Below are 25,002 nucleotides of genomic sequence, written 5' to 3' on the forward strand. Positions count from 1 at the left end.
TTTTTTGATTTTTTATCAATTTGACTTTATATTTTTTTGGTTTTTGGTTTGAGTTCATACATTAGAATTTGTTTGATTATTCTTGCATCGACTTTAAATTGGTTTCTTATAAATTTGTTTGATTATTCATATATTTATCTTATTTTTTTGTTTGGGTTTATTGAATTCTGTTTCTCTTTATATTAATTTTGTTTGAAAAAAGTTATACAAATAAAGAACATACTAGAATTGTGATTAATAATAAATTATTCATTAGTGATTTTTGTATAAATAATCATGTGAAAAAAATAATTAAAAAAGTCAATATGTAGGCAATAGTTGGCAAAAAATAATAGTTTAGGCATAATTTTGTTTTCAAGAGTATCGTATGGTCTATATTTGAAATTATAGAAAAAAAAATATAACAAGGGTATAGTTGTTCACTTTTAATTTTCATTTCTTTTTCCAACTCGAAAACACAAAAAAAAGAATTTCTTTTTCTTTCTCTTAAACTCAGAAACAGAAAAATACATAAATGGAATTACCTTTGACTTCTTTTCTTTTCTTTTTTTCTTCTAACTCAGAACAAGGTGTTAATCTTAAAAAAAAAAAAAATAAATAAATGGAATTACCTTTGACTTCTACCGCGTCATTGTTGACATGACTACTTACCTGGTTTTCATGGGTACCTGCCGACCTGCGTATCATCGGGGTTACAGCCTTACAGGTTAGGCTTTCAGTCGATTCCCTTCTAAATATGGTCAAATCGGATAGCAAAACCTCAACAAGCACTCAATCTGAAGAGGTAGAAGAACGAAAACCGAATCCGTCCCTGATTTTGCTCAGCAGAGACGATGATGCTTATGAGGACCTAAGCCTGAAACAGGTGGAAAAATTAGTTGTAGGAGAATGTAGTAATGTTAATAGCAATGACAATGCTTCATTTTCATCCTATTCCGAAGTTATCATCACAGATGTTAGGGAGATAATTAAGAATACGAAGGAGATGACGGGAGCACAAAGCAATGTAAGCACTTTAGATCCAATTGAAAACTCCTTTTTTTTTTTTTTTTTTTGCTGTTGTACTACTTATTGAAGTCTATAGCTTCGAGTAATTGGAAAAAGTGTCTACAAGTTCGCTCATATTGTGCGCAGATTTACTGGTTGGAGCTTATCTGCTTTTATTTTGTTTCCTTTCCAGTAGTGTGGGGGATGCTGAATAGAAACTGAAGCTCTTTTAATTCAATGTTTCAAATATGATTTCTATGACTTCGAACCCCAAACACTACTTCAAAGATTCATAAGAAGTATTTGGTAATCATTTTTTTTTGGGTAATTACAAGTTCTGGAGCTAGTATATGGGGGTTTTTGGATTTGCTTTTCTAAAGTGATTATTCTGATTTCAAGAATTAAATCAGATAATCATTTGATAAAAGTTGGTAGTAATAAGATAATTTACATTTATCCATGATTACCCTACTTTCATTTCTTCCTAAATCCTAATACAACATTACACTTTAAAGAAAAATTGAAACCCATTTATAGCAATTTCATTGAAATTCAAATCAGTTATCAATTCTATAATCGGGTAGATTTTTCAAGGTATAATGTCTTAATATGATTTTTTTTTTTTTTGAAATACAGTGCCATAATTATGTAGATTTTTCAAAGTACAATGCATTGATAAGAAAAATTGAAAGTACAATGCTATAACAAAAAGAAAAAAAAAAAACTAGGATGCTATGATACACAAATAAATGGAAGTGCATTGCTATTTCATTTAGCCCTGTATTTTAGTTACTAAATTGGCTGAAAGGTATATTGATGTGACTCATTTGGAAACCATTATTTGATTGCATTAGGTTGAAGACGCAGAGAAGAAAGAGGAGGGTATTGAATTAATAGAGACCAATGGGGTATTGGAAATTGATACCATGGAGAAATCTGATAATGTTGTACTAAGGAAGCTTCTTGTAAGTTGAATAAGTCGATTTGAATAGCAACATACTTGCATTGGTTTCTTTATTATAGCATCCAACTTTCATTTCTTCCTATTGCAACATAATACTTTAAAGAATCTACTCATTTATATCAATGCCATCCAAATATAAACATTTTTCACTGTTAAAATTTCGTAGATATTTCAAAAATATTGTCATAATAAGAAATAAATTGAAAGTACATTGCCATCATTGTATAGATCTTACAAAGTATAATGTCTTGATAAGAAAAAACCTGTAAGAAGAATGCTAGAAAGAAATAAAAGCAGGATTGTATAAAACACAAATAAAAGAAAGTAACTTGATATTTCATGCATTTAGCCCTTAAAATATCAATTCATAGCAATCCAAATGTTTGATTGTTTTATCAAAGGGTCAAGTACAATAAATAGCAACATACTTCCATTGATTTGTTTTATGTAGCATCCTACAAAGAACAAATTAGGTAGATTCTTCAAAATACAATGTTTTTTTAAGAAAAAAAACTTATATGTAAAATACTATGATAAAAATAAATAAAAGTAGGATACTACAATACACAATTAAATAAACGTACATTGCTATTCATGATATTTAGCCTTTAAAGCATCAACTCATCTTACTAGTTTTATGAAGGGTCAAATCCAAGAAATAGAAAAGTACTTTTATTGACTTGTTTATTACAACATCCTACTTATATTTCTTCCTATTACAACATTATAGATTATACTTTGAAAAATCAACCCAATTATAGCAATGTCATCCAAATACAAATCAATTTTCACTGCTATAATTGTGCAGATTTTACAAAGTACAATGTCTTAATATCAGAAACAACTTCAAACTATACTATCTTAATTAGGTTGATTTATCAAATACTTCCAACTACAAATACAATAGAAAGAAGGGTTAATCCCAAAAAAGACCTTATATTTTGTGCTTTTTCCGGATTAAACCTCAAATTTATCTTTTGCCTGAAAAACACCTTGTATTTAGTCATTTTTTTGCCAAAAAAAAATTGTAAACTGTGAGGGTTTTTTTAAGAAAAACTAAAAAAGTTGTGGGTTTAACTGGAAGCATTTAGAAAGTTGAGGGTTTTTTTCGGAAAAAATACAAAGTTGAGCATTTTTTCGGAAAAAATACGAGGTCTTTTTCAGACAAAAAATAAATTTGAGGTTTAATCTGGAAAAAAAACAAAATATAAGTTCTTTTTTTGAGATTAGCCCTAGAAAGAAATAAAAGTAGGAAGCTATAATGCACAAATTAATGGAACTAGAACTAGAACTAGAACTACCTTTCCATTTCTTGCATTTAGCCCTTATAATATGAATTCATTGCAAACCTAATGTTGATGTAATTGTATATGATGAATTTTATTAATGTGTTAATTAATTATGTCCAGAGGGGACTCAGGTATTTTGATCCTCCAGATAATAATTTAAGAAATTGTTATAATTGTGGAGAAACTGGTCATACACTTGTCAATTGTTTATCAGCTAAACGCAAGAAGCCTTGTTTTGTATGTGGAAGTTTGGAGCACAATGCAAAACAATGCAAACAGGTTTGGATCTTTAATTTTTCTTTTACATTTTTGATAAAAAAAAATCTTTATTATGTCTTTTAACTTTTTTTTTTTTTTTTTTTTTTTATCACTATGTTTTGAGCCCTTCATGGTTAAGATTCTTTGAGCCCTTAATTGTACTTAAAAAAAATTGTTTAAGGATGTTATACTTCCATAAATGTAGAGAATTATAGGAGTGACAATTGTGTTATATTTCGCTAACATTGCTATAATTGGGTAGATTTTTCAAAGGGCAATTTTGTAAATTGAAAATTTGGAAGTAGGATATGCTATAATAGTAACAAAAAGTTACACCTTTGACCCTCTAATCTACTTTAAACAAAAAAAATAAAAACCTTATCATGTCTGTTTTTTTTTTAAATAAATGAAGCAAAACAATAAATCTTATTACAATATGCAACTGGAAAACTTTCACATGTTTGTATATATGTTACATTAATGTTTATTCACAGTTGTTATCAATCATGAATTATTAAAATAAAAAGTTTTTGACAATTAGCAACAATAACTATCCAAAGCATGTTAGATAAATATTATCCATTCAATCCATTAAAAGTGAAGTTCTAGATCAAATTTTATGTCATTGTAACAAAATTTTATTTTTTGACAGGGAAAAGATTGTTATATATGCAAAAAATCTGGTCATCGTGCAAGAAACTGTCCAGAAAAAACTACAAAAAGCTTTCAAAAAGCTAAATTATGTTTGAAATGTGGTGATTCTGGACATGAAATATTCACATGCAAAAATTTCTACTCCCCTGATGACCTCAAGGTCAAAATCTCATTTTACATGAAATAAAAACTTACTGTTTATTTTAATAGCAACAGACTAACATTTCTTTACACATAAAAACAACATACTTTTTAATTCATTATCATATAAAGACATTGCTATTGTGGGTTAAAAAAAAAGGTGGAAGTATGTTGCTATTATGGGTAAAGAATTGTAAATAAAATCCGTTTATATATTTTTTTAGTTATTTTAAAGAAACTGACTCATGACATATTGACATGTGTGTTCGCATTTTTCAGGAAGTGAAATGTTACATTTGCAAAAGTTTTGGGCATCTTTGTTGTGTTGACTATGGAAAAGGTGCAAGTGAGGTTTCTTGTTACAGATGTGGTCAATTGGGGCATTCAGGTTTGGTATGTTATGTCCTCTACTTTTATAAATATTTTAGTTCAATTAATTTTGTATATTCTGTAAAAAGTTAGGGTTAGATTCACATTTATACAAACAATGTTTCACCATTTCCCCAATTTATGCAATAAAGTGGTTTTTAGATGAAATTGTATCCTCACATATTTCGTATAATAAACCACTTTGTTGGTTAAATTCACATTTTTATTATATTTTTTAATGGAGGCATTGTATACAAAAAATAAAATTTTGAAGGAATGAGACAATAATGCCCCTTTTAGTGGCAGATTAAACCATAATAAGTTTATCGTTTTTCCCAATTGTCTGGATAAATGATTTATTAAAAATATATTTGAAAAAATGACCATGCACTTGGGGAAATGGAAGGAAAATATAAACGAGGGCAAATTTGTAAAATATTAGGACTTAATGGGAAAGCCTCATTTACCTGACCTTCTCTATTAAGTCGTTCTTTATGCTTTAAATTAAAAAAGTAACACTCATACATAGCTTATTGGATTAAGTCTGAAAAAAAGACGTAAATGCCCTTCTCATCCTCTGATATATTTTTTTTACAGGAATGTGTAAATTCTCATGCACATGCAGAAACAAGCAACACAATGTCACCTAGTTCTTGTTACAAATGCGGAGTGGAAGGCCATAAGGCACGTAAATGTCCAACTTCAACTAAGGTAATAATAATAATACACTCATTTTTTAAACACTAACTTGTAGTCATTAATGCTTAAAAAGACGTAAATGCCCTCCTCACCCTCATCATCGAAAATAGCCCTAGAAAGCTTGTCTAGTTGGTTTACTTTTGTGAATGGGACAAAAATATCATCTTTTTTGTCCCACCTAAAAAGTTGGGACAGGCTCGTTTTTAATCTCTTGTTTGTGCAAAAGACGTAAATGCCCTTCTTACCCTAATCATTGAAAGTTGGTAGAAAGCTTGACTGGTCACATCAAGTCGTGTTAATGGGACAAAAATTGCAACTTTCTGTTCTATTGTGAAAAAGACATAAATGCCCTTCGCACCTTCGTGTCATACTTTATATCATCCAAACAAATTTTAAACCCTAAATTTTTCTTTTTCATATTAGAAGCGAAAGAGGAAAGCCAAATTTTCACACAAATTACAAGATAACCATGACCAAATAGGGGTTAGGTCCGCACCTTCTACTGTAACCGAAGGGCGAAATAGGAATATAACACAAAATGGACACTCAACTTCATATCAACCAAAGCATAGGGGTGGGTGGATGAATGAAGATCATGATGGGAATTACCATGTTAACGAATGGGGATCTCCTTCAACACCACAAACTTATAAATCTAACAATAGTTTCCATGGAAATCATGATGCAAATAGTAATGGTTTTAGTTTTCCATATGAAGCTTCAAGTGCTTCCAATGGGTATCAACATGGTTTTTCAAGATCAAGATTTGGTGACTCTGGTAATTATGGAATTGGAAGGAGAGATTACAATTTGGATAATTAGAGCTACAAAATAGATTTTAGTGATTTGAAAGTGCTAAAATGTTTTCTTCTTTGTATTCTTCATTTTAACTTTTCCAATTAGGTAATGTGTAATCCATAGTTTTTACTTTTTATTAGTGTTTTGTCATCATGTCATATACAAATATTGTATCATGTTGTTTTGTTGATATGATAAAGAATGTATTGAACATTTTAAATTTTATAGCATGATTTTTAAGATGTTTCATGGAAATTGCAACTTGTTATATTATCCCTATATGCAATAGCATGTTATTTGGTTTGATGTGTTTTAGACTCGCTTGTAAGAGGATATACACATTTTTATGCGTGTGATAACATTTTTGGCTCACTTGTTACTAGTATACACATCCTTATGTGGCTGAAAGTGATATTTCAATGAACAAAGGGTTAAATGTGTATTTATGGAATAATGTTATACTTTTTTTTCTTGGTTTTTGTAATAAAATGGGTTTTTTTGACAAAATATGCAGCCATATTTTCATTTTATGATTAAAAGATGCAACATTTTAATGTAACATGTGACATGAAATATTAGCGAGTGATTGGTTAAAAAGTGAAACATTGTGGGTCATAGGCAATATAGTTGGCTCCACCTCGATAGTGTGATTTTTTATTGGAATCATTGTGGGCATTTGGTCCTCATGCTAGCCTCTTAACACATAACATATACATGATTTATATATCACATGATGTTTTTAGGGGATAGGCTTAAAAGAATAACTAAACAAAAAAAATGTGTAATGTGTGGTCATTTAAGGCATGTGGGCGGGTCGGGGTGGGGGTGGAGATGTAGGGGTGAGGTGAGGGTGGGTGGGTAGCATGGTGGGGTGAGGATAGATAGAGGTAGGTAAGGGTAAGGGTCGGTGGGGTGTAGGTAGGTAAGGGTTACTAGGTAGGTAAGGGCAAGGTGGGGTGGGTGTGGGGTATGAGGTGTGGCTAGGGGTGGGATGGGAGCCAATGGGTGGGGTGTTGGTGAGGGTTGGGGTGTGTGTTTAAATATTGTAGAAAAGTTTTGGAAATGAAAAAAGTGTGGAAAACAATAATTATCAGTTTTCTAAGTTCTTTGTAATTTTGGAAAATGGAAAAAATTTGTTTTCTAGGAAAATTTTGGAAAAGTAATCAAACCAAACACGTTTTCAAAATTTTCACTTTTCTTCGAAAACTAGTGAATTTTTCACAACCAAACACAACTAAGGTGCGTTAGTTTGTGAAAAATTGTTTTCATTTTTCTAGAGTGTTTCCAAAAAATAAAGTTAAGTTTTCATTTTTAGTTTTCAATGAAAATTTTAGAAAACACGTTTGGTTGAAACTCATTGAATTTTCATTCTCCATTTTATAAATTTACAAAACCTTGAAAAACTGTAAAAGTCAATTTTCTAATTTACATACAATTTAGAAAACCAGGGGAGTTCATAACACACGTACCTTGTTCGATATCAGTGTGACGGCGTCACCATGCCGCAGTGTCCTTTAAGTACCTTTTAGCAGCCTTGATCTTCGTATCATCATCCACTATGCTTACTCCTTCAAATTATTGCTTCATTTCCCATAAAAAGTCATCGACCACCCTTGCTTCTCTTTTACCCACGAATGTTGATGGTTTTGGGACTTCAACTTTTTGAGCATAGATGTTGGAGCCACCTACTCCGCTAACTACTGCAATTTTGTAAAGGCCCAATCTGCATGCATATCTTCTACTCGTTGAGTCAAAATACAGAACTCACCTTGCACTTACTCACGTAATTTAGCCACCTCACCTAGGAACAACTCTTGTAAGTCACACATTTCTTTCCGTAAATCTCCACCAAGTTGATTGATCGCTCCATTTACATTGTCTTGCATTTCTTCATTGTCTAATGTCATCATGCCCATTTGTTGATGTGCATCCTCAACTTGAATGCACAACGTCTCTATAATGGTCCCGACTTCGCCAAGTCTCTTGTCTACGGATCCCTACATATCCTTAGACTTGCCTTGTCCCTTGCTTGCACCTTGACGAGTCTCCTCTCTTCCTCGATTTTCTTCGTTCTCCACAACACCAGTAACATTCTTCTCCATCTCACCCGACATACCTTCCTTTACTTGATGTGCTTTGATACCACTTGTCACAGACTTGATTCTTCAAGCTCACCGTACAACACTTAGTTCTCAAACTAAGTCAGCCTAACTCGAACCGCCACATAAAATCAAGGAAGAAAGTAACTCAACACTCGAAAGCTCTTTATTGCTCTAGAAAACGTAAACTCAATTCCAATGTGGAGAGAAATGAAATGGAAGAGCCCTATATATACATGAGACAAGAAACTATTAGGAACTAAGGGGCATCTTTAGAATGTTTCTAGAAGATGACTCTTCATAGGACTTCTATGATGTTTCTAGAGGGTTTCTCGAATCTTTCTAAAAAAACCTATTCTAGAGGCGACTAAAATAATTGGAAAATATATCTAAATAAGGCAGGTCGTTACAATAAGGTCACCACTCAAAATAAGTATTGTAGTTCAAAATCCTACCTATGTAACAACATGTAGCTGTCAAGGCTCGGTTCTTTTAATAAGATTAACATTCAGAAGCTACCAACACGTAAGTTGAACTATTTCCTTGTTGATTACTATGATCCCAGAAACAACCGTTTGATCTTGCAAAATGTTTATTTAGATGTTACAAAAATAGAGGATTCATTCTGTTATAAGAAAAAAGTGGTTTTAGTCTTTTGCTCATTAGAACCCTGTGATCCGAATGACTATATTCTTAGAATCGAAAGATCAGTTTCTTGATGGGAAGTATAATAGTGATGCTTATTTGGAATTCATTAAAAAGTCACCTAACGCTGAGATGATGTTCAAACTAAACTCTCTTACATTGTTTATCAATACATTTTTTTGAGTCAATGATGATGGGTACACGTAACATATGACATTTACCTTAAAACAGGGTATCTTGTGTGCAAACTTCGTACTTAAACCTGTTCTTGGATACAAATGAAAAGGTTTTAGTTCAAATTTTGCAAATAAAAAAGAATGATAAAGTGCAACTAATTTGACGTCTCACAACGGAATATTGTATTTATTTTATGCAAAGAATTGAATGCATTTTAAAACGTATGTGTAAATGACCCAATACGAATATGAAAATCATCTTGAACACCAAATGCCAATTTTGTTCTGACCCTATGCCTTATGGTTCTGGTAGTTTAAGGATCAAATTATAATCAAAACTGTAGACTTTTCATTTCGAGAAACGGTAGATGACACTAAATAAGTATCGAGTAGATATTAAAAAGTTACAAAAATGGTCTGCATATTTTAATGTGAAGCTGAACATTAATGTGACATAAGATGAGAAAAGTAAATAGATAACAATGAAGAACAAGCCATAATAATGGTGAACTTGATATTGGCTAACAAAAATAACTAAATGATAACAAACTTGCAGACCAAAGATGGCCAATACCACACCTTTTAGAAAACCAAGGATGTCATCTACACTGTAAAACAACAAGGAGCATCCACTCCTTCCTTTGGCACAAGCTTACCAATCAGCTTAAGCAAAGAAGCATCTAAAGATCTAGCTTTTATATGATCAAGTAACATTGATACAGTTGAAGCATCAAGTGAGAAGCCTTTTCCTTCCATTTCCAGTAAAAGCATCTCTATGTTATCATGTTGTTGGTTCTTTAGAAATCCTTGGAGAAGAATACGGTAAGTCACATCATTTGGCGAGCAGCCTCTCTTTTCCATTTCAATAAACAAATCTTTTGCTTCCCCCATCACACCTTCCCAGCAAAAACCACCGATCATTGTATTATATGTCCAAATATCAGGTGTTAAACCTTTAACAATTAGTTCATTGAAAAGGTTCCTTGCAATATCAAACTTCCCGCTTTTAATTGCACCATCAATAACTATATTGTACACAATAATATTTGAGTTTAGGTTGTTGTCACCTATTAAATAGAATAAAGAAAGTGCTTTCTCCACTTGATTGTTGTTGCATAGACCCTCCAAAATTATTCTGTAAGTGCATTCATCCGGAATCAGTTTGTTTGCTCGCATCTCATTAAAAACTTCATCTGCATCTTTACAATGTCCAACTCGAAACAATCCCTGTAGCATGGTGCTGTAAGTGATGACATTAGGTCTCATATACCTTTTTTAATTATTTCATGAAACAAATGCATGGCCTCTTCTATCTTCAATTTCTTGCAATACCCATTCAACAAACTATTATAAGTCACAATATTAGGAACCAGACCTCGAAACCCCATCGAATCAAAAGCTTCCCTTGCTTTCGTGACTTCACCTCGCAAACAATAACCATCAATAAGTGAGTTGTATGTGACTACATCAAGAATCTTTTCCTCTTTGGATCATTATGTTGATAACACAGTTTGCATCCTCCACCTTCCCTTCCTTGCAAAGTGCATCAACTAATATATTAAAGGTGTTAACACTTGGGGAAATCCTATCATCCTCCATCTCTTTGAGCAATTTAGAGACCTCATCCCAACGACATAAGTTACAAAGGCCATGAATCAATGAGTTATAAGTGATAACATCAGGTAGGATGCCTTTGTGGAAAACCATCTCTTTGAAAAGGTTGAAAGCATCATCTACCATTTGGTCCTTGCAAAGACTATCAATGATTGTGTTATATGTGACCACGTTACGTTTACAACCACTCCTATCCATTAGTTTAAGCAATGCAATGGCAGTATCATTATTGCCAAATTTGCAAAGCCCTTTAATCATAGTGGTGTACATAATTGTATCAGGTTCACAGAGTTCCTCTTTGATTAGCTTCTTAAATAATCTTTCTGCCTTTAGGACACTATCTTCTAGGATGAGCCCATTTAAGAGTGCGCTAAAGGTGCAGACATCAGGTGATATATCGCGTTTGAAGCCATAGCCTAAGACTGCAAATCCTTCACTCGTGTGGTGCATTTGGCAGCAACACTTGATCACAATGTTAATAGTGTACGCATCAACAGGAACACGAACAACATTCATTTGTTTAAAAAGCTCAATAGAACAAGAATAATGCTTCATTTTGGCAACAGCTTGCAACGACTGGTTGAATTTAACAACTGAAGGCAGAGGTTGTCTCTGTGTCATTTCATCAAACAGTTGGAGGGCATCATCGAGGTTAGTAATCTTCTCACTCATAGATCGAGGATGCTTGACCATTGTTTGCCGGTTGGAAGAAGCCGTTGAATGAGAACGAGCTGAAATCGTTTTGGGGGTAAATATTCCGTTGCTTAATTGTAAAAATGATGAAGGATTTCTGAATGAAAGGATGGGGGAATGAGTAGCTAAGATGTCTTTGAATTTGTCGAAGGAACCTGAGACGATAAAAGAAGCAAGGTTTTTGGGTTTCCCTCTAAGCACCAAAACCATCTTCAACTGCGAGGTTCAACTGCTTGGATTCACGGTTAAAGGCTGACATAAGTTAATTAATTTTCGGTATCCTAACTATTTTTTTAATATATATATATATATATATATATATATATATATATATATATATATATATATATATATATATATATATATATATATATATATATATATATATATATATAAAAGTAACAAACTTGTTAGAAGTGTTCATATATGACCATTATGATGTGCTATAGCAGGTTAAATCTTAGATATGAATGTTTTAACAAGTTCGTTACCTAGATGTGTAAAAAAAAATAGTTACGCAAATATGAATAAAACGAAAAGTAAAAATTAAATTACACGAATGGTCCATGTGGTTTGGGGGAATTTGTGTTTTTGATCGTTAACTTATTTTTTTAACTTGGATGGTCCCTACTGTTTATTTTTGTTGCGTGTTTGGTCATGTCTTACCTAAAATGACTATTGTGTCATTATTAATTTATTTTTTAATTAATTTTCTTATTTATGTATTTATTTTTTACATATTTAAAAAATTAATAGACCACACATATTTGTATCTCTTCGGATGATCCTTACTGTTTATTTTTAATTAATTTTTTTTAACTCGGATGGTCCCTACTGTTTATTTTTGTTACGCATTTGGTCTCTGTCTTACCTAAAAATACTATTTTTCCCTTATTAGTTTTTTTTAATTAATTTTTCTTATTTATGTATTTATTTTTTATATATTTAAAAAAACTAATATACCCCACATGTCTATATCTTCTCACCGTAAACCTAAAACCACATTTGAGAAATTTAATTTGGGTCTTAGTGGTCACCATCTTATCTCTTATCCTCCCAAACTTCTATTTCTTTTCTATCTTTAGTAATACTGACGTCTTCACCATCCTTTGTTTTGGTACTTTAACTCTGGCGAACCAACATCATAACCTACTGTCTCTTCATATTTAGTGGGTTGTGGTGTTGATTTGACGGAGTTGAAGGACCGAAAAAAAAAGTGATGATGAAGATGTCGATATCACTAAAGATGGAAAATAAATAGAAGTTGAGAATGATGAGAGATGGGATGGTGAGAATATACAGATATGTGACGTCTACTAATTTTTCTTAAATATATAAAGCATAAGTACATAAACAAGAAAATTAATTAAAAAAATAAATTAATAAGGGCAAAATAGTCTTTTTAGGTAAGATGGAGACCAAGCTCGTAACAAAATTAAACAGTAGAGACCATCCGAGTTAAAAAATAAATTAATTAAAAAAATAAATAGTAGGGATCATCCAAGGAGATACAAATATGTGTGGTCTATTAATTTTTTTAAATATGTAAAAAATAAATACATAAATAAGAAAATTAATTAAAAAATAGGGAAAACTGTAATAAAGTCCCTACATATTGACCTTATAATTGATTTAGTCCTTGTAGATTTTTTTTATTCAATTAAGTCCCAAATACCGGTAATCGTATTCAATTTAACCCTTTGACCCGGTCAACAGGTCAGCCAACTTTCAAAAATTACATTTTTGGCCCAGATTTCAAAATTTGTTACAAATTTAGTCCAAAATTTACACTTTTAGCCCAGATTTTAAATTTTGTTAGAAATTTGGTCCAAACTTTACTCTTTTTGCCAAAATTTTAGAATTTTATTATGAATTTATCCTAACTTTAGTTCTTTTTACAACTTTTTTCTCAAAAAATTGTTTCTAATATGTTTTTTCATTATAAAATCATATTTGTACAAAAAAATGTATTTTCATATAAAAATCTTATATTTTCTATATAACTTTTTTTTTAAAAGTTATTTGTATATGAAATATCTAGTTATAAAAATAGGTATTTATTAAGTATATAAATATATACAAATCCGTTTTTATAAAAAATGTATACAAAAACATTATTCAGACACGTTTATATAAAATGTATAGAAACACGTATTATATAAAAAATTATTCAAACACGTTTTTATAAAAATAACATAAACAAACACGATTATATAAAAAAAATATGAATACACACCTATTTGTGTGTGCATATATATATATATATATATATATATATATATATATATATATATATATATATATATATATATATATATACTAGTGGGGTACCCGAGCGATGCAGCAGCAAGTAGTTTGTTTCGGCAATTAATTTTTTTCGACACGTTGTTTCGTGGTATCTATGTGATACTACGGCTAACTTATGCGAATAATTTTCAACTGACGATTAGACATGCACACAAAAAACGGTTTGGGCTATAGGATCCGATCCGATCCGAAAACCGGATTTGGTCAAAACCGGTTTTGACCGAACCGGATCAGATTGAACCGGCCACCGGATTGAAACCGGATCGAGACTTCAGACAGGAAATCGGATTATACCCCGGATCGAGAACTGGATTTTGTTGAAACCGGATCAAAAACCAGTTTGAAACCGGATTTTTTGTTACCGTTAATAAACGGGAAAATTTGAATTTTTTTTTACTAGCCGTTAGAACTTAAAAAAAACGGCTGCTTTGACTTTTTTTTACTTTTTGGCACTTCTAAACACCTATATATACCTTTCATTTGCTACATTTCAATTTTACACAAAAAATTTACTACTTATTTTCATAATACTCAAAAAAATGAGCTCGAGAAATTCAACCGCGGGTCAAGATTCGGATGCAACGGTGGTTAAAATCATACCAACCACTCGGAGTAAAGAAGTGTGGGAACATTACGATTTGTGTTTGTTGTCGAACGGGAAGGAAAAAACGAGATGCAAGAAGTGCGAAATGTTTTTGGGAAAAGATGGCAATAGCACGTTAAGGAGTTATACAACAAAAACTTGTCCGTCTGTAAAAGGTCAAAGCGATCCAAGTCAACCAAATATTACTCCCGACGGGTCGATATTCATTTACAACAATGATGACCTTCGTGAAAGCTTTTGCAAGTTCGTGGTTCAAGAGCGCTATCCTTTCAACCACTTCGACAACCCGCGATTAACAAGGATTTTGCGGGAAAAAATGCAACCGCAATATCGACAAGTAAGTCGCACTTCTCTTAGACGTGATGCTTTAAAATATTGGGATATAGCCAAAAAAGATATGCAATTGAGATTTTTAAATATAAAAACCGGTGTTTCTTTAACCTGTGACGTTTGGTCCTCCGCCGGTAGTTGTCCCAAAAGCTATCTTTGTGTCACGACACATTGGATAGATCCCTCTACTTGGGTAATGAACAAACGAGTTATTGTTTTTGAACTTTTTGTGCATCCTCACACGGGGGCAAGATTATTTGCAATTTTAGTAAGTGTTATAGAGACTTATAATTTACGCGACAAAATCTTCTCTATTTCGTTTGACAATGCAAGTAACAATACCGTCGCGGCAAAAAGATTAATTGCAAAATATAAACCTATTTTTGATGGCTCGTTTTTTCATACTAGATGTGTTTGTCACATTATTAATCTTGAGGTACAAGATGGTTTAAAAATGATAGATTCGACGATTGAAAATTTCAAAACTGTGTTAACTAGAGTTTTTGGAAAAAATAAAGCTACAATGGAAAAATATCGAAAGTTTTCCATTTCCATTAACGTAACTCCATATAGTCCTCATTGGGATTGTGACATTAGATGAAGTTCAACATGCATGATGTTTGAAAGTTTGACACGTCAAAGAATCGCTTTGCAATTATTTTACAACACAATTTCAAAAGGAAAAAACCTAGTTTCGGATTATGATTGGGATTTGATGGAAGAGTTTGTGGAAATGTTAAAAGTTTTTAAACAATCAACCACTTTTCTATCGGGTGTGTATTACCCTACAAGTCCGTTGTTACTAAATGAATTATGGTTGATGTCCGCACAATTGGAACGTTTTGAACAAAGAAGTGAAATATTTGTTTTGGTTACGAGACCAATGAGACAAAAACTAGCCAAATATTTCAAAGAAATGCCACCACTTTTTACTTGCGCCACGGCATTAAACCCATGTATCAATGTTACGGGTGTAGAGGCTTTAATTACCAAAATTTCTATGTCTTTAAATTTGCACAAAGATAACTCAAACTACATCCGTAACCAAATAAAAATTTTTAATGATACTTTTACTAATTTGTTTGACATTTACGCTACAAAATATGGCAATATGTCAAACACTTTTGCAAGTGTAACCGACTCTACTAGCGGTGCATCGGGTGGTGGTGGGGGTCAAACGGATTTTCATATCGACCTCTATAACTACATTTTGGAGGATCAAAACAAAAGAGCACGCACATTAACGCCTAGTAGCGAACTTGGAATTTATATAGGTTCAAACTTTTTAAAATTCATGAATGCACCACAATTTAAAATTTTGGATCTTTTGGCTTGGTGGAGAGAAAAGGAAGCACAATTTCCTATTCTCTCCGTCATGGCCCGTGATTTACTAATCGTCCAAGCTTCCACGGTAGCTTCGGAATCCGCTTTTTCTTTTAGTGGAAGAGTTTTATCAAAGTTGAGGACGAATCTTACCCCGGTTGCGGTAGAGGTTTGCGTTTGCTTGAAGGATTACTTGGATTCTGTGGAACGTATACAACACTTGACATCACTAGAAGGCCCACTATCACAAAATGTTGAACCGGAGATCATGGATGAAGAATATGCACAAGGCTTATCAACACCTCCGGAAGACGAAGACGATGACAATGAAGTCGAAGACGAAGACGGGGATGAAGAATATGGCATTGATGAGACCCCTAGTTACTTGCGTGGCGGTTGAAGAATAATTAAATGAAGGCGGCATGAAGTGGAAGACCACAAAAACTATTTCCATTTGGCTAAATGTTATAACGCCACTTTATTATTATTATTATTTAACTAGTTTAAAAACTCTTTCTAATTCGACGTTTGATGTATGTTTTAACTATTTTAATGTACCCATGTTGCATTTTGTGTTATATTTGAGGTCCAAAAAATGTGTATTTAAAAAAAAAAAAAAAAGGCAAAGTCGGATCGGATTTCTGATCGGATCGGGTCCGGATCGGATTAAACCGAATCGGATGCGGGGCTCGGAAAACCGGTCAAATCCGGTTTGAAACCGGTTCGGATTAAAGGTTGAATCGGATTCGGCGTGACATCATCAAACCGGATCGGATCCGGATCCGGATCGGATCGGGTCTTTGTGCATGTCTAGTGACGATTAGTATTCTTTCAATGGGCAACATATAGTTATTTCAATTAACGGTGTTCTTTCGATATATATATATATATATATATATATATATATATATATATATATATATATATATATATATATATATATATATATATATATATATATATATATATATAGATATAGTTCTATTTTGATTAAAATTTTATCTCGTTTATTAGTTTTATTTGATAAAATATGTATGTTACAAATAAACGTATCATTCTGATGAATCACATAAGTGTTTCCACACTTATTTTCCTTCTTTTCCATAATCAAGGTTCTAAATAACGTAAGGCGTGACTTGACGTTAATGTCAAGGCTATGCTTTTCCGAGCCTTGGCGAGCTACGTCGTTTCTAAGGCGTGACTTAAGACGACAATTTTGTATATAATTCATATTTTTATTTGTATTTTCAACTATTATTTATTTATATACACATATATAAGTTAAGGCGGCGTTTTGGTAAAACTTGGCAGCACATACAAGCTTTGGAGCCATGACGAGTTTTTTAGAACGTTGATCATGATACTACGTTTCTTCTATAAATTCAAGATTTAATTATTCTAATAATGAAAAAGGTTAATTATATAAAATAATTTGGGCCTTTTTTTTGAAAAGTATATAGCGCTTTCATAGATTAAATTAATAAATTGATATTAGAATTTTAAAAGTTGATTATTTGAATTTAAAATTATAACTACAAAGTTTTCACTTTTAAATATAAGATTTTTATGTGAAAATACGTTTTTTTGGTATAAATATGATTTTATAAAGAAAAAACATAGTAGAAACAATTTTTTGAGATAAAAAAGTCGTAAAAAAAACTAAAGTAAGGATGAATTCATAATAAAATTCTAAAATTTGGGTAAAAAGGGTAAAATTTGGACCAAAGTTGTAACAAAATTTAAAATTTGGGCCAAAAGTGTAAAATTTAGACCAAATTTGTAACAAATTTTGAAATCTGGGCCAAAAATGTAATTTTTGAAAGTTGGATGACCTGTTGACCGGGTCAAAGGGTTAAATTGAATACGATTACCGGTATTTAGGACTTAATTGAATAAAAAAAATCTATAGGGACTAAATTGATTATGAGGCCAATATGTAGGGACCTTATTGCAATTTTCCCTAAAAAATAAATTAATAAAGGCACAATAGTCTTTTTAGGTATGACAGGGACCAAACGTGCAACAAAAATAAACAGTAAGGATCATTCAAGTTAAAAAAATAAGTTATGGACCAAAAACATAAATTTCCCCAAACCACAGGGACCATTCGTGTAATTTAATTTTTACTTTTGGTTTTGTTCATGTTTGGGTAACTATTTTTTTATACACATCTAGGAAACGAACTAGTTGAAAGCGTTCACACCTAGGATTTAACCTGCTATAGCAGGTCATAATGATCATATGTTAACACTTCCAATAAGTTTGTTACCTAGATATGTACAAAAAAAAAAAAATAGTTACCTAGATATAAACATACCGAAAATTTAATTATCTTAATAAGTCATGTTCCCCACCGTTAAAAGACCGGAGTGCTTCTATTTCATATAAAAGAGAAACCAAGAAATCAAATCGTATGCTAGAGACCTGTGTTTGACATTGATTTTAGAATAACTTTTATCTTTTTAATTTTTTAAAAAAGCCAAAAATATTTGGGTAATAGAAAAGTTTTTCTGAAAATGACTTTTTGTATAGAAGAAAATGATGGATTTAAAAAAGTCATAAAAACCTAACTTTTGTGACATGTAAAAGTTACACCAAAAATCATTTTGCTAATCCAAACATATTTTAACTAGATCCTTTTGCAAAAAGTCATTCTACAAAAAGACTTTCTATGTTCAAAAACAATTCCAAACACCCCCTCCTTTTCTTTATAAGACTGTGCTTGGTCAAAATCCGGGTTCCCCAATTGAAGGTGTACGGGGCGGGGGTCAGCTTTTGACTTGGATGTGTTTTTCAATTTATTTTTATATTTTGCAAGTTGCAACAAGTTAGAAAAAAAAATCTGAATATTGAAAGACATACTTTCACAACAACTCAAATAAAGTCACATACTTAATACTTCATTTTAAGCAAATAGACATGAATTTTGGAAATTATGATTTACAAATAAACAAGGTAAAAATTGATATTTTGATTTCACAAAAATGTCTTAAGTGCCAATCACTTATAATTGCAAAATGCCGATTACAGAAAAGCAAAACAAATCACATATTAGGCATCACTTATAATTGCAAAATGGCGATTACAGAAAAGCAAAACAAATTATATATTAGGCTAAGGGGTATGGTTACCACCAGTCTACTAAAAAAGTGAAGTCACGTCAGCGACACATCACCTTTACCACTAACCTACTATCAACCCACTAACCCTTAGAAATGATTACCACTCCACAATATTTTTTTTTCTTTTTTATATTTTTGAATAATATTAAATTAAATTAAAAAATAATTCAAGTAAAACACACATTAAAAACATTAAATTAAAAAACATTGCATTAATTTTTAAACACACAAACTTAAATCCTAAAATTTTTAAAAAACAACAATAAAAAAATCCTAAATTGTTTATTTTTCCTAAAATACTTAAACGACAAAAAAAAATCATAAATTACTTATTTATCCTAATTTACTTAAAAAAACACACAACAACTAAAACATACATATTAGAACCTAATCCGCATACTTAGCACGAACACGTTGTTGAATTTTCATAAATGTCGCGAGATTTTCGATGTCGAGATCCGGTAGGGGCTTCGAGTTTATGATTTGAAGATCGGTAAGAGCGATTTTTTGGCGACGAGATTCCTCCGTGGATTCGTATTTTTTTTCTAGAAAACTTAAAGTTTTATCTATTGATTCCACAAGTCCGTGGTCGCTAGTTGCGGTTGCTTTCCCGCTTGAAGACGCCGCCCGTTTTGCTTTGTCCCTTCTTGGTGGTCAACGGAGTTGGATTTCAGGTGGACCGTCTCCCTCGGCAACATCGACGTCATCATTGAGGTCTAACCCAAAACCCGTGTCCGATTCAGAAGTTCTTGCTCTTTTGTTGGAGCCGGTGGTCGAGTCCGAATGCGATGTCTCCGGATTAAGGATCCACTTTGGACCTTTACGGCAAGCTTCCCATGCTTTTTGGTGACCAAATGGTTTACCATTGTTGGTCACTTTGAATTGGTAGCACGTTGTTGATAAAATGTTGAAATCGTTGGAACCACTTTTATGCATATTTTTTAGATTTTCAAATATGCCATTAAACTTTGTGCAAATTGCGCGAAGATCACACCATTTCCCGTTGACCGCGTCGTAGGACCGATCCCTTTTCCTTCCAAGTAGCGCGTGAAAGTGATCCAAAACACGATTTCAAAAACTTTCTCCAGTTTGCGCGTTGCCTCTTCTCGAATCACAGGATATGAAAATCCAAGCTTTTGCTAAAGCTTCTTCCTCTTCTACGATCCAAGTTGTTGCTTTCTTTTTCCCTTTTTCTTTTGGTTGCCTTCTTCGGGATGATTGTGGTGTTTCTTGGACAAGTACATCGTTGTTGTCGAGGTTCACGATTTGAGATTGAGATAATGGGACTTAAGACGATTGAGTTTGGAATTGTGGAGAAGCTTGTTGTTGGAAACCTTGGAATTGGGGAATGAATTGTGGTCGTTGTTGTTGGAAGATTTGTGGGTTGTAGGGAAGGTTAGTGAATAAAGGTTGTTGTTGGATTGGAGAATTCAACAATTGCATATAAGCTTGATAATCATTAGGAGTGTTTGGGGTGTATGGAATGAGTGGAGTATTTTGGTTGGGATCCATTTTTTTGAAGAAAAGTGAAAGAAAGTAGAAGTATTTTTTTTATTTGGAAGTGTAAGTGTGAAAGTGTTGGTAAAAGTTATATATATATATATATATATATATATATATATATATATATATATATATATATATATATATATATATATATAGAGGTAAAAGATGTTGTTTTTTAAATTTAAAATAATTTTTTTTTGTTTAATACGCAAACGGTCAAAAAAAGAGACGTTACTCTCTCTCCAAATGTCCGTGATCCCCACTACGCCACAAGGCACCTACGCGCGCTTGGGGCGGTGTTCACGCGTAGGTGGCCTTGCCACGTCACCCTCACGCGTAGCCACCTTATATCGATACCGTTTAGCCTTAGCTACGTAAAAAATGGGCAATTTGGCACACGCACGAAAGTTGAAAATAGTACAAATAATTTAAAGGAACAACTTATGTTCACATTTTGCAACACAAAATAATGTGTGTTTCTTCAATACTTGGCCGTTAAACCATTACTTAAAGTTAAAACGACTTTTTATAAGTTAACACATCAAATATCACTTATATAGTATAGGATATTAAAGTATTAATCGCAAAATTTATATGACTTTGACGCGTTTATAAATGGCTTAGAAAGAAAATAAAAGTATATTACATAAATAATCTATGTCGGTAGAAGAAGATTGTGGTTTCAATCCAAAAAAATTTTGTAATAATTTAGTCCTTAGGTTTGTTGTGGTTTTAGTCTATAGTCATGTTAAATTACAATCTTATCATTTGTAATTTCTTTTATTTTTCCTATATTGATTAAAATTTATACAAAACCATCTTTTTAAGTTGTTAATATAATGTTTTTGAGATGTCATAATATTATTGTTTTTAACATATAAATTATACCATAAATAACTATTTTTAGCCAAAAATAGTTTCTTTTAGCCCAAAATCAATTGGGAGCAGCATAACAGGGGTGGGGGCGTGGACATAGGTAGGGGCGTGAACATGGATGGGGAGGCTGGAGATTTCTAGGTGAAGGTCGGGGGAATTTCAGGGGAGGGGCAGGGGATGCAACCCTCGTCCTATTTGGTCTCATTGACATCCTTACTTCTTCATTCACACACACACACACACACACATTCATACACACACACCCACTCTCTCTATCCCTCCCTCCCTCCCTCTCTCTCTCTCTCATTTGGTTCTCTCTCTCCAAAACTCTTATTAGCTACCGGAGAATAACAATCCACCACTACCGCCTTCTCCGCCTCCTCCTTTCACTAAGCCAACACCTTCCTCCTCAATTTTCTTATCCTACAAATACAATTTTGGGTGAGCCTCTGACCAACATTGTGACATCCCCATTTTCACGGCCAGAAAAGACCGATTTGTTTATGCTTGTTTTTTTTTAATCAGAGTAATCTTTTAAAGAAAACGGTTGTAGAATTTGTTCCCAAAACAAGATATGATAATAACTTATCAAAACATTTCTCAAAGAGAATGTATTTTCATTTAATAATAAAACCTCGAGATGTCATTTTCCGATACAGAACTTACATTCAATTACACTAATGATTTATATCTCCTTTAAATCTCTCTGTGAAATATGTCTTCGTATCGATACCTGTGATACAAAGAAAACTGAGTGGGTCAGGCTTGGAAGCCTGGTGAGCATATAGGGTTTTCATCTTACAATGTTATATCATATATTTATAAATATAGAACATTCAAACTTGTACAATTTCACCATATAAAGGCAACTCTTATCCCACCCCATCGATCCTCACAACGACACGATCTAAACTCTCGTATCTAAAATTTTCCTCTTTACCTAATCCCTACTCACGGATCTAAAACTAACCTTTTCACCTGATCCATACTCACGGATCTAAAACTAACCTTTTCCCCTGATCCATACTCACGGATCTAAAACTACCTCCTGATCTGATCCATACTTCCGGATCAATAATTGTACCCAATCCATACTCCCGGAATAGGACAATTAACTATACCTTAATCCTGATCTGATCCATACTCCCGGATCAATAACCGTGCCCAATGCATACTCCCGGACTAGGGACAATTAACTTAGTCTTAATCCATACTCCCGGACTAATAACAAGTTTTATCTCTTTACATGATCCATACTTTCGGATCTAAAACTAACCTCTTGGTCTAGTCCATACTCACGGATCTAAAACTAACCTCTTGATCTGATCCATACTCACGGATCTCATCTACCCCTGTCATACCCAACATATTTGTAGATTTAAAATACATATACAGTTTAACTCATTAAAACCTATATAGTTCATCCATTCCACCAATATCTCAAATAAACAACAATATATAAACACATAGCACGTATTTCGTAGCAAATACTTCATACTTATGTGTTATAAGAAAGTAACCACACACTCACTTGATTAGAAGATGATCGGACAACACTACGACCGGTAGAAGTAGTATTCTTCGGTAGATTTGGAAGATCTTCACAAAAATTGGCTTCTCGCGGGTAGAGCTTCGGATCGGGAATCACACTTCTCGGGATCTTCGGGGTTTCGGGACTTGCTTCGGGGCTTGGGAATGATACCAGGGCTTCGGGGTATAAGTTGCATGCAAAACGAGGTAAAAACGCGAGAGTAAGGAAGAATGGAGCAATAGAACTCGGCTGCCCTCGACTTCCTTTTATAGGGGGCTGGAAACCCGAATTAGACTGGGCGTAAATTAAATTACGCTGGGCGTAATGAGGATAGGGTCGCTGACTCCCCCCTTTGGATAATATCGAAATTTATATTTAAATTTAATATTTTAATTATTTAATAAACTTCAAAAATTCATATCTTTCTCATACGAACTCCGTGTTCAACATTCTTTATATCCACGCGTAGGTGAGACTACGCTCTACAACTTTTGTTTAGACTCTGTCGACTAATTTTGACTTTATTTTTATTATTTATTTTTAGTAGGACGGGACAAGAAAACTCCGTTATAAATTCATAACTTCTTCATCCGACGTCCGTTTTCGCCTGTATTTTTATCATTTTACTACAATTAACGAGATCTTCGATTCTCGTTTAGATTGTTTCGGCTAAAAACTGCTCGGTCTCAAATCGAGTATTCAGGCTGCATACCGCTAAGTCGAAACTTCGAAAAATCATAACTTCCTCATACGAAGTCAGATTTGGGAGTTCTTTTTATGCACGCTCATGGTTTAACGAACTATACGGCTTTCGTTTAGATTTCTAAGGCTAAATATCGGTCTAACGTAAATTCACCCTTTTACGTCGCGCAGTGTCGTGCCGGTTCTGTCGTGAAACTTCGATAGGTCATAACTTCTTCGTTATAACTCGGATTTTGGCGTTCTTTATATGTACGGAATCCTTGTAACATATACTACAACTTAGTTAAGATTATTCATCCTAAATAATCTTCTATCAAAATGTCATTTTTGACGCTTGTCGTCTCTAAATTGACTAGCCCTGATCTACAGGCGTTACAATTATCTCCCCCTTAGGATGATTACGTCCTGGAATCATCAACGAAAATAGAACTTATATAATGATTCCATAAGCTATCTCTTCATCCTAGGTAATAATCGTAACTTCTATGTTTCCTCGAAAGAGTATTTAACTCTATGGATTTCTTGACCGCAGACGATGCTCAATCTTGCATCTACTTATCGTACTATGTTGTACTTTCAACCGTAACCTTCGAGTTACCAAATAAGTCCTTATTGTGGACTCCTTCTTCTTTTTAGGATAAATACTTTCCTTTATCTATTGTAACAGACCGATGGGTCATGCTCTATTGACCTCTCATCGCACAATGCGACGCTTAGACTCGGTCTTTTTAAAGTTAAATTCCATAATGGAATATACCTTCCTTCATATTCTAATGTGATATAATCACATTTCAGCATGTAGCATTTCTAGGTACAACTCTATGAACAACGATTGCGATACCAATGATCGCATTGACTTCAATCTTTTGACTTACGTCAGATGTTACTTCGAACTTGGTTCTCCGAACCACGTAACATACTCACCGTAGTTGGACTCCAATTGGATATGATCGCTAACAACAACTATCTTACTAGTCATTACCAAAACAATGGTAATGACATACCAGAATAAAACGGAATCAATCACTAGCTTCTTGGTAACCTTGTGACTTTCCCTGATCCAAGTGCGAGTCCCGTGCTTCCGGTAGTATATGCATCTACTACCTTTCACACCTACTCATACTCGTCCCAAGTATTGTCCCGCAGTCCACCAAGTCACCATACAAGAAAATCAGACAATCATTCAACACATCAGTTAGCAAAACTAGGGTTTATATTAATTCCTTGAAACGATTACACAAAAGTTCAAGTTCACCCTATACTATGCCTCTAATAGGCTACACCACATATTACTTTTCATATCGCTACTTTATAA

The 25,002-nt window shown here is 33.0% G+C and overlaps 1 protein-coding gene and 1 pseudogene across 2 annotated transcripts; one reads left to right on the top strand and one right to left on the bottom strand.

Moving 5' to 3' along the window:
* The first annotated feature begins 606 nt into the window (after positions 1-606).
* On the top strand, positions 607-6,408 carry LOC111893930 (uncharacterized). Of its 2 annotated transcripts, none has more exons than XM_042900365.2 (7): positions 607-1,006; positions 1,842-1,952; positions 3,361-3,519; positions 4,151-4,312; positions 4,573-4,686; positions 5,260-5,373; positions 6,080-6,408. In XM_042900365.2, exons 1-7 carry the CDS (start codon positions 737-739, stop codon positions 6,194-6,196), a joined length of 1,047 nt encoding a protein of 348 aa, XP_042756299.1. In that variant the 5' UTR covers positions 607-736; the 3' UTR covers positions 6,197-6,408. The 2 variants fall into 2 exon arrangements, with proteins under 2 accessions (XP_042756299.1, XP_023745774.1); XM_023890006.3 differs by having other exon boundaries at positions 610-1,006; positions 5,785-6,408.
* A 3,143-nt stretch (positions 6,409-9,551) lies between these two features.
* On the bottom strand, positions 9,552-11,634 carry LOC111893918 (putative pentatricopeptide repeat-containing protein At1g12700, mitochondrial; annotated as a pseudogene).
* Between the last annotated feature and the right edge of the window lie 13,368 nt (positions 11,635-25,002).

This window comes from Lactuca sativa, chromosome 3 (assembly GCF_002870075.4).
Source record: "Lactuca sativa cultivar Salinas chromosome 3, Lsat_Salinas_v11, whole genome shotgun sequence".
Taxonomy (NCBI): domain Eukaryota; kingdom Viridiplantae; phylum Streptophyta; class Magnoliopsida; order Asterales; family Asteraceae; genus Lactuca; species Lactuca sativa.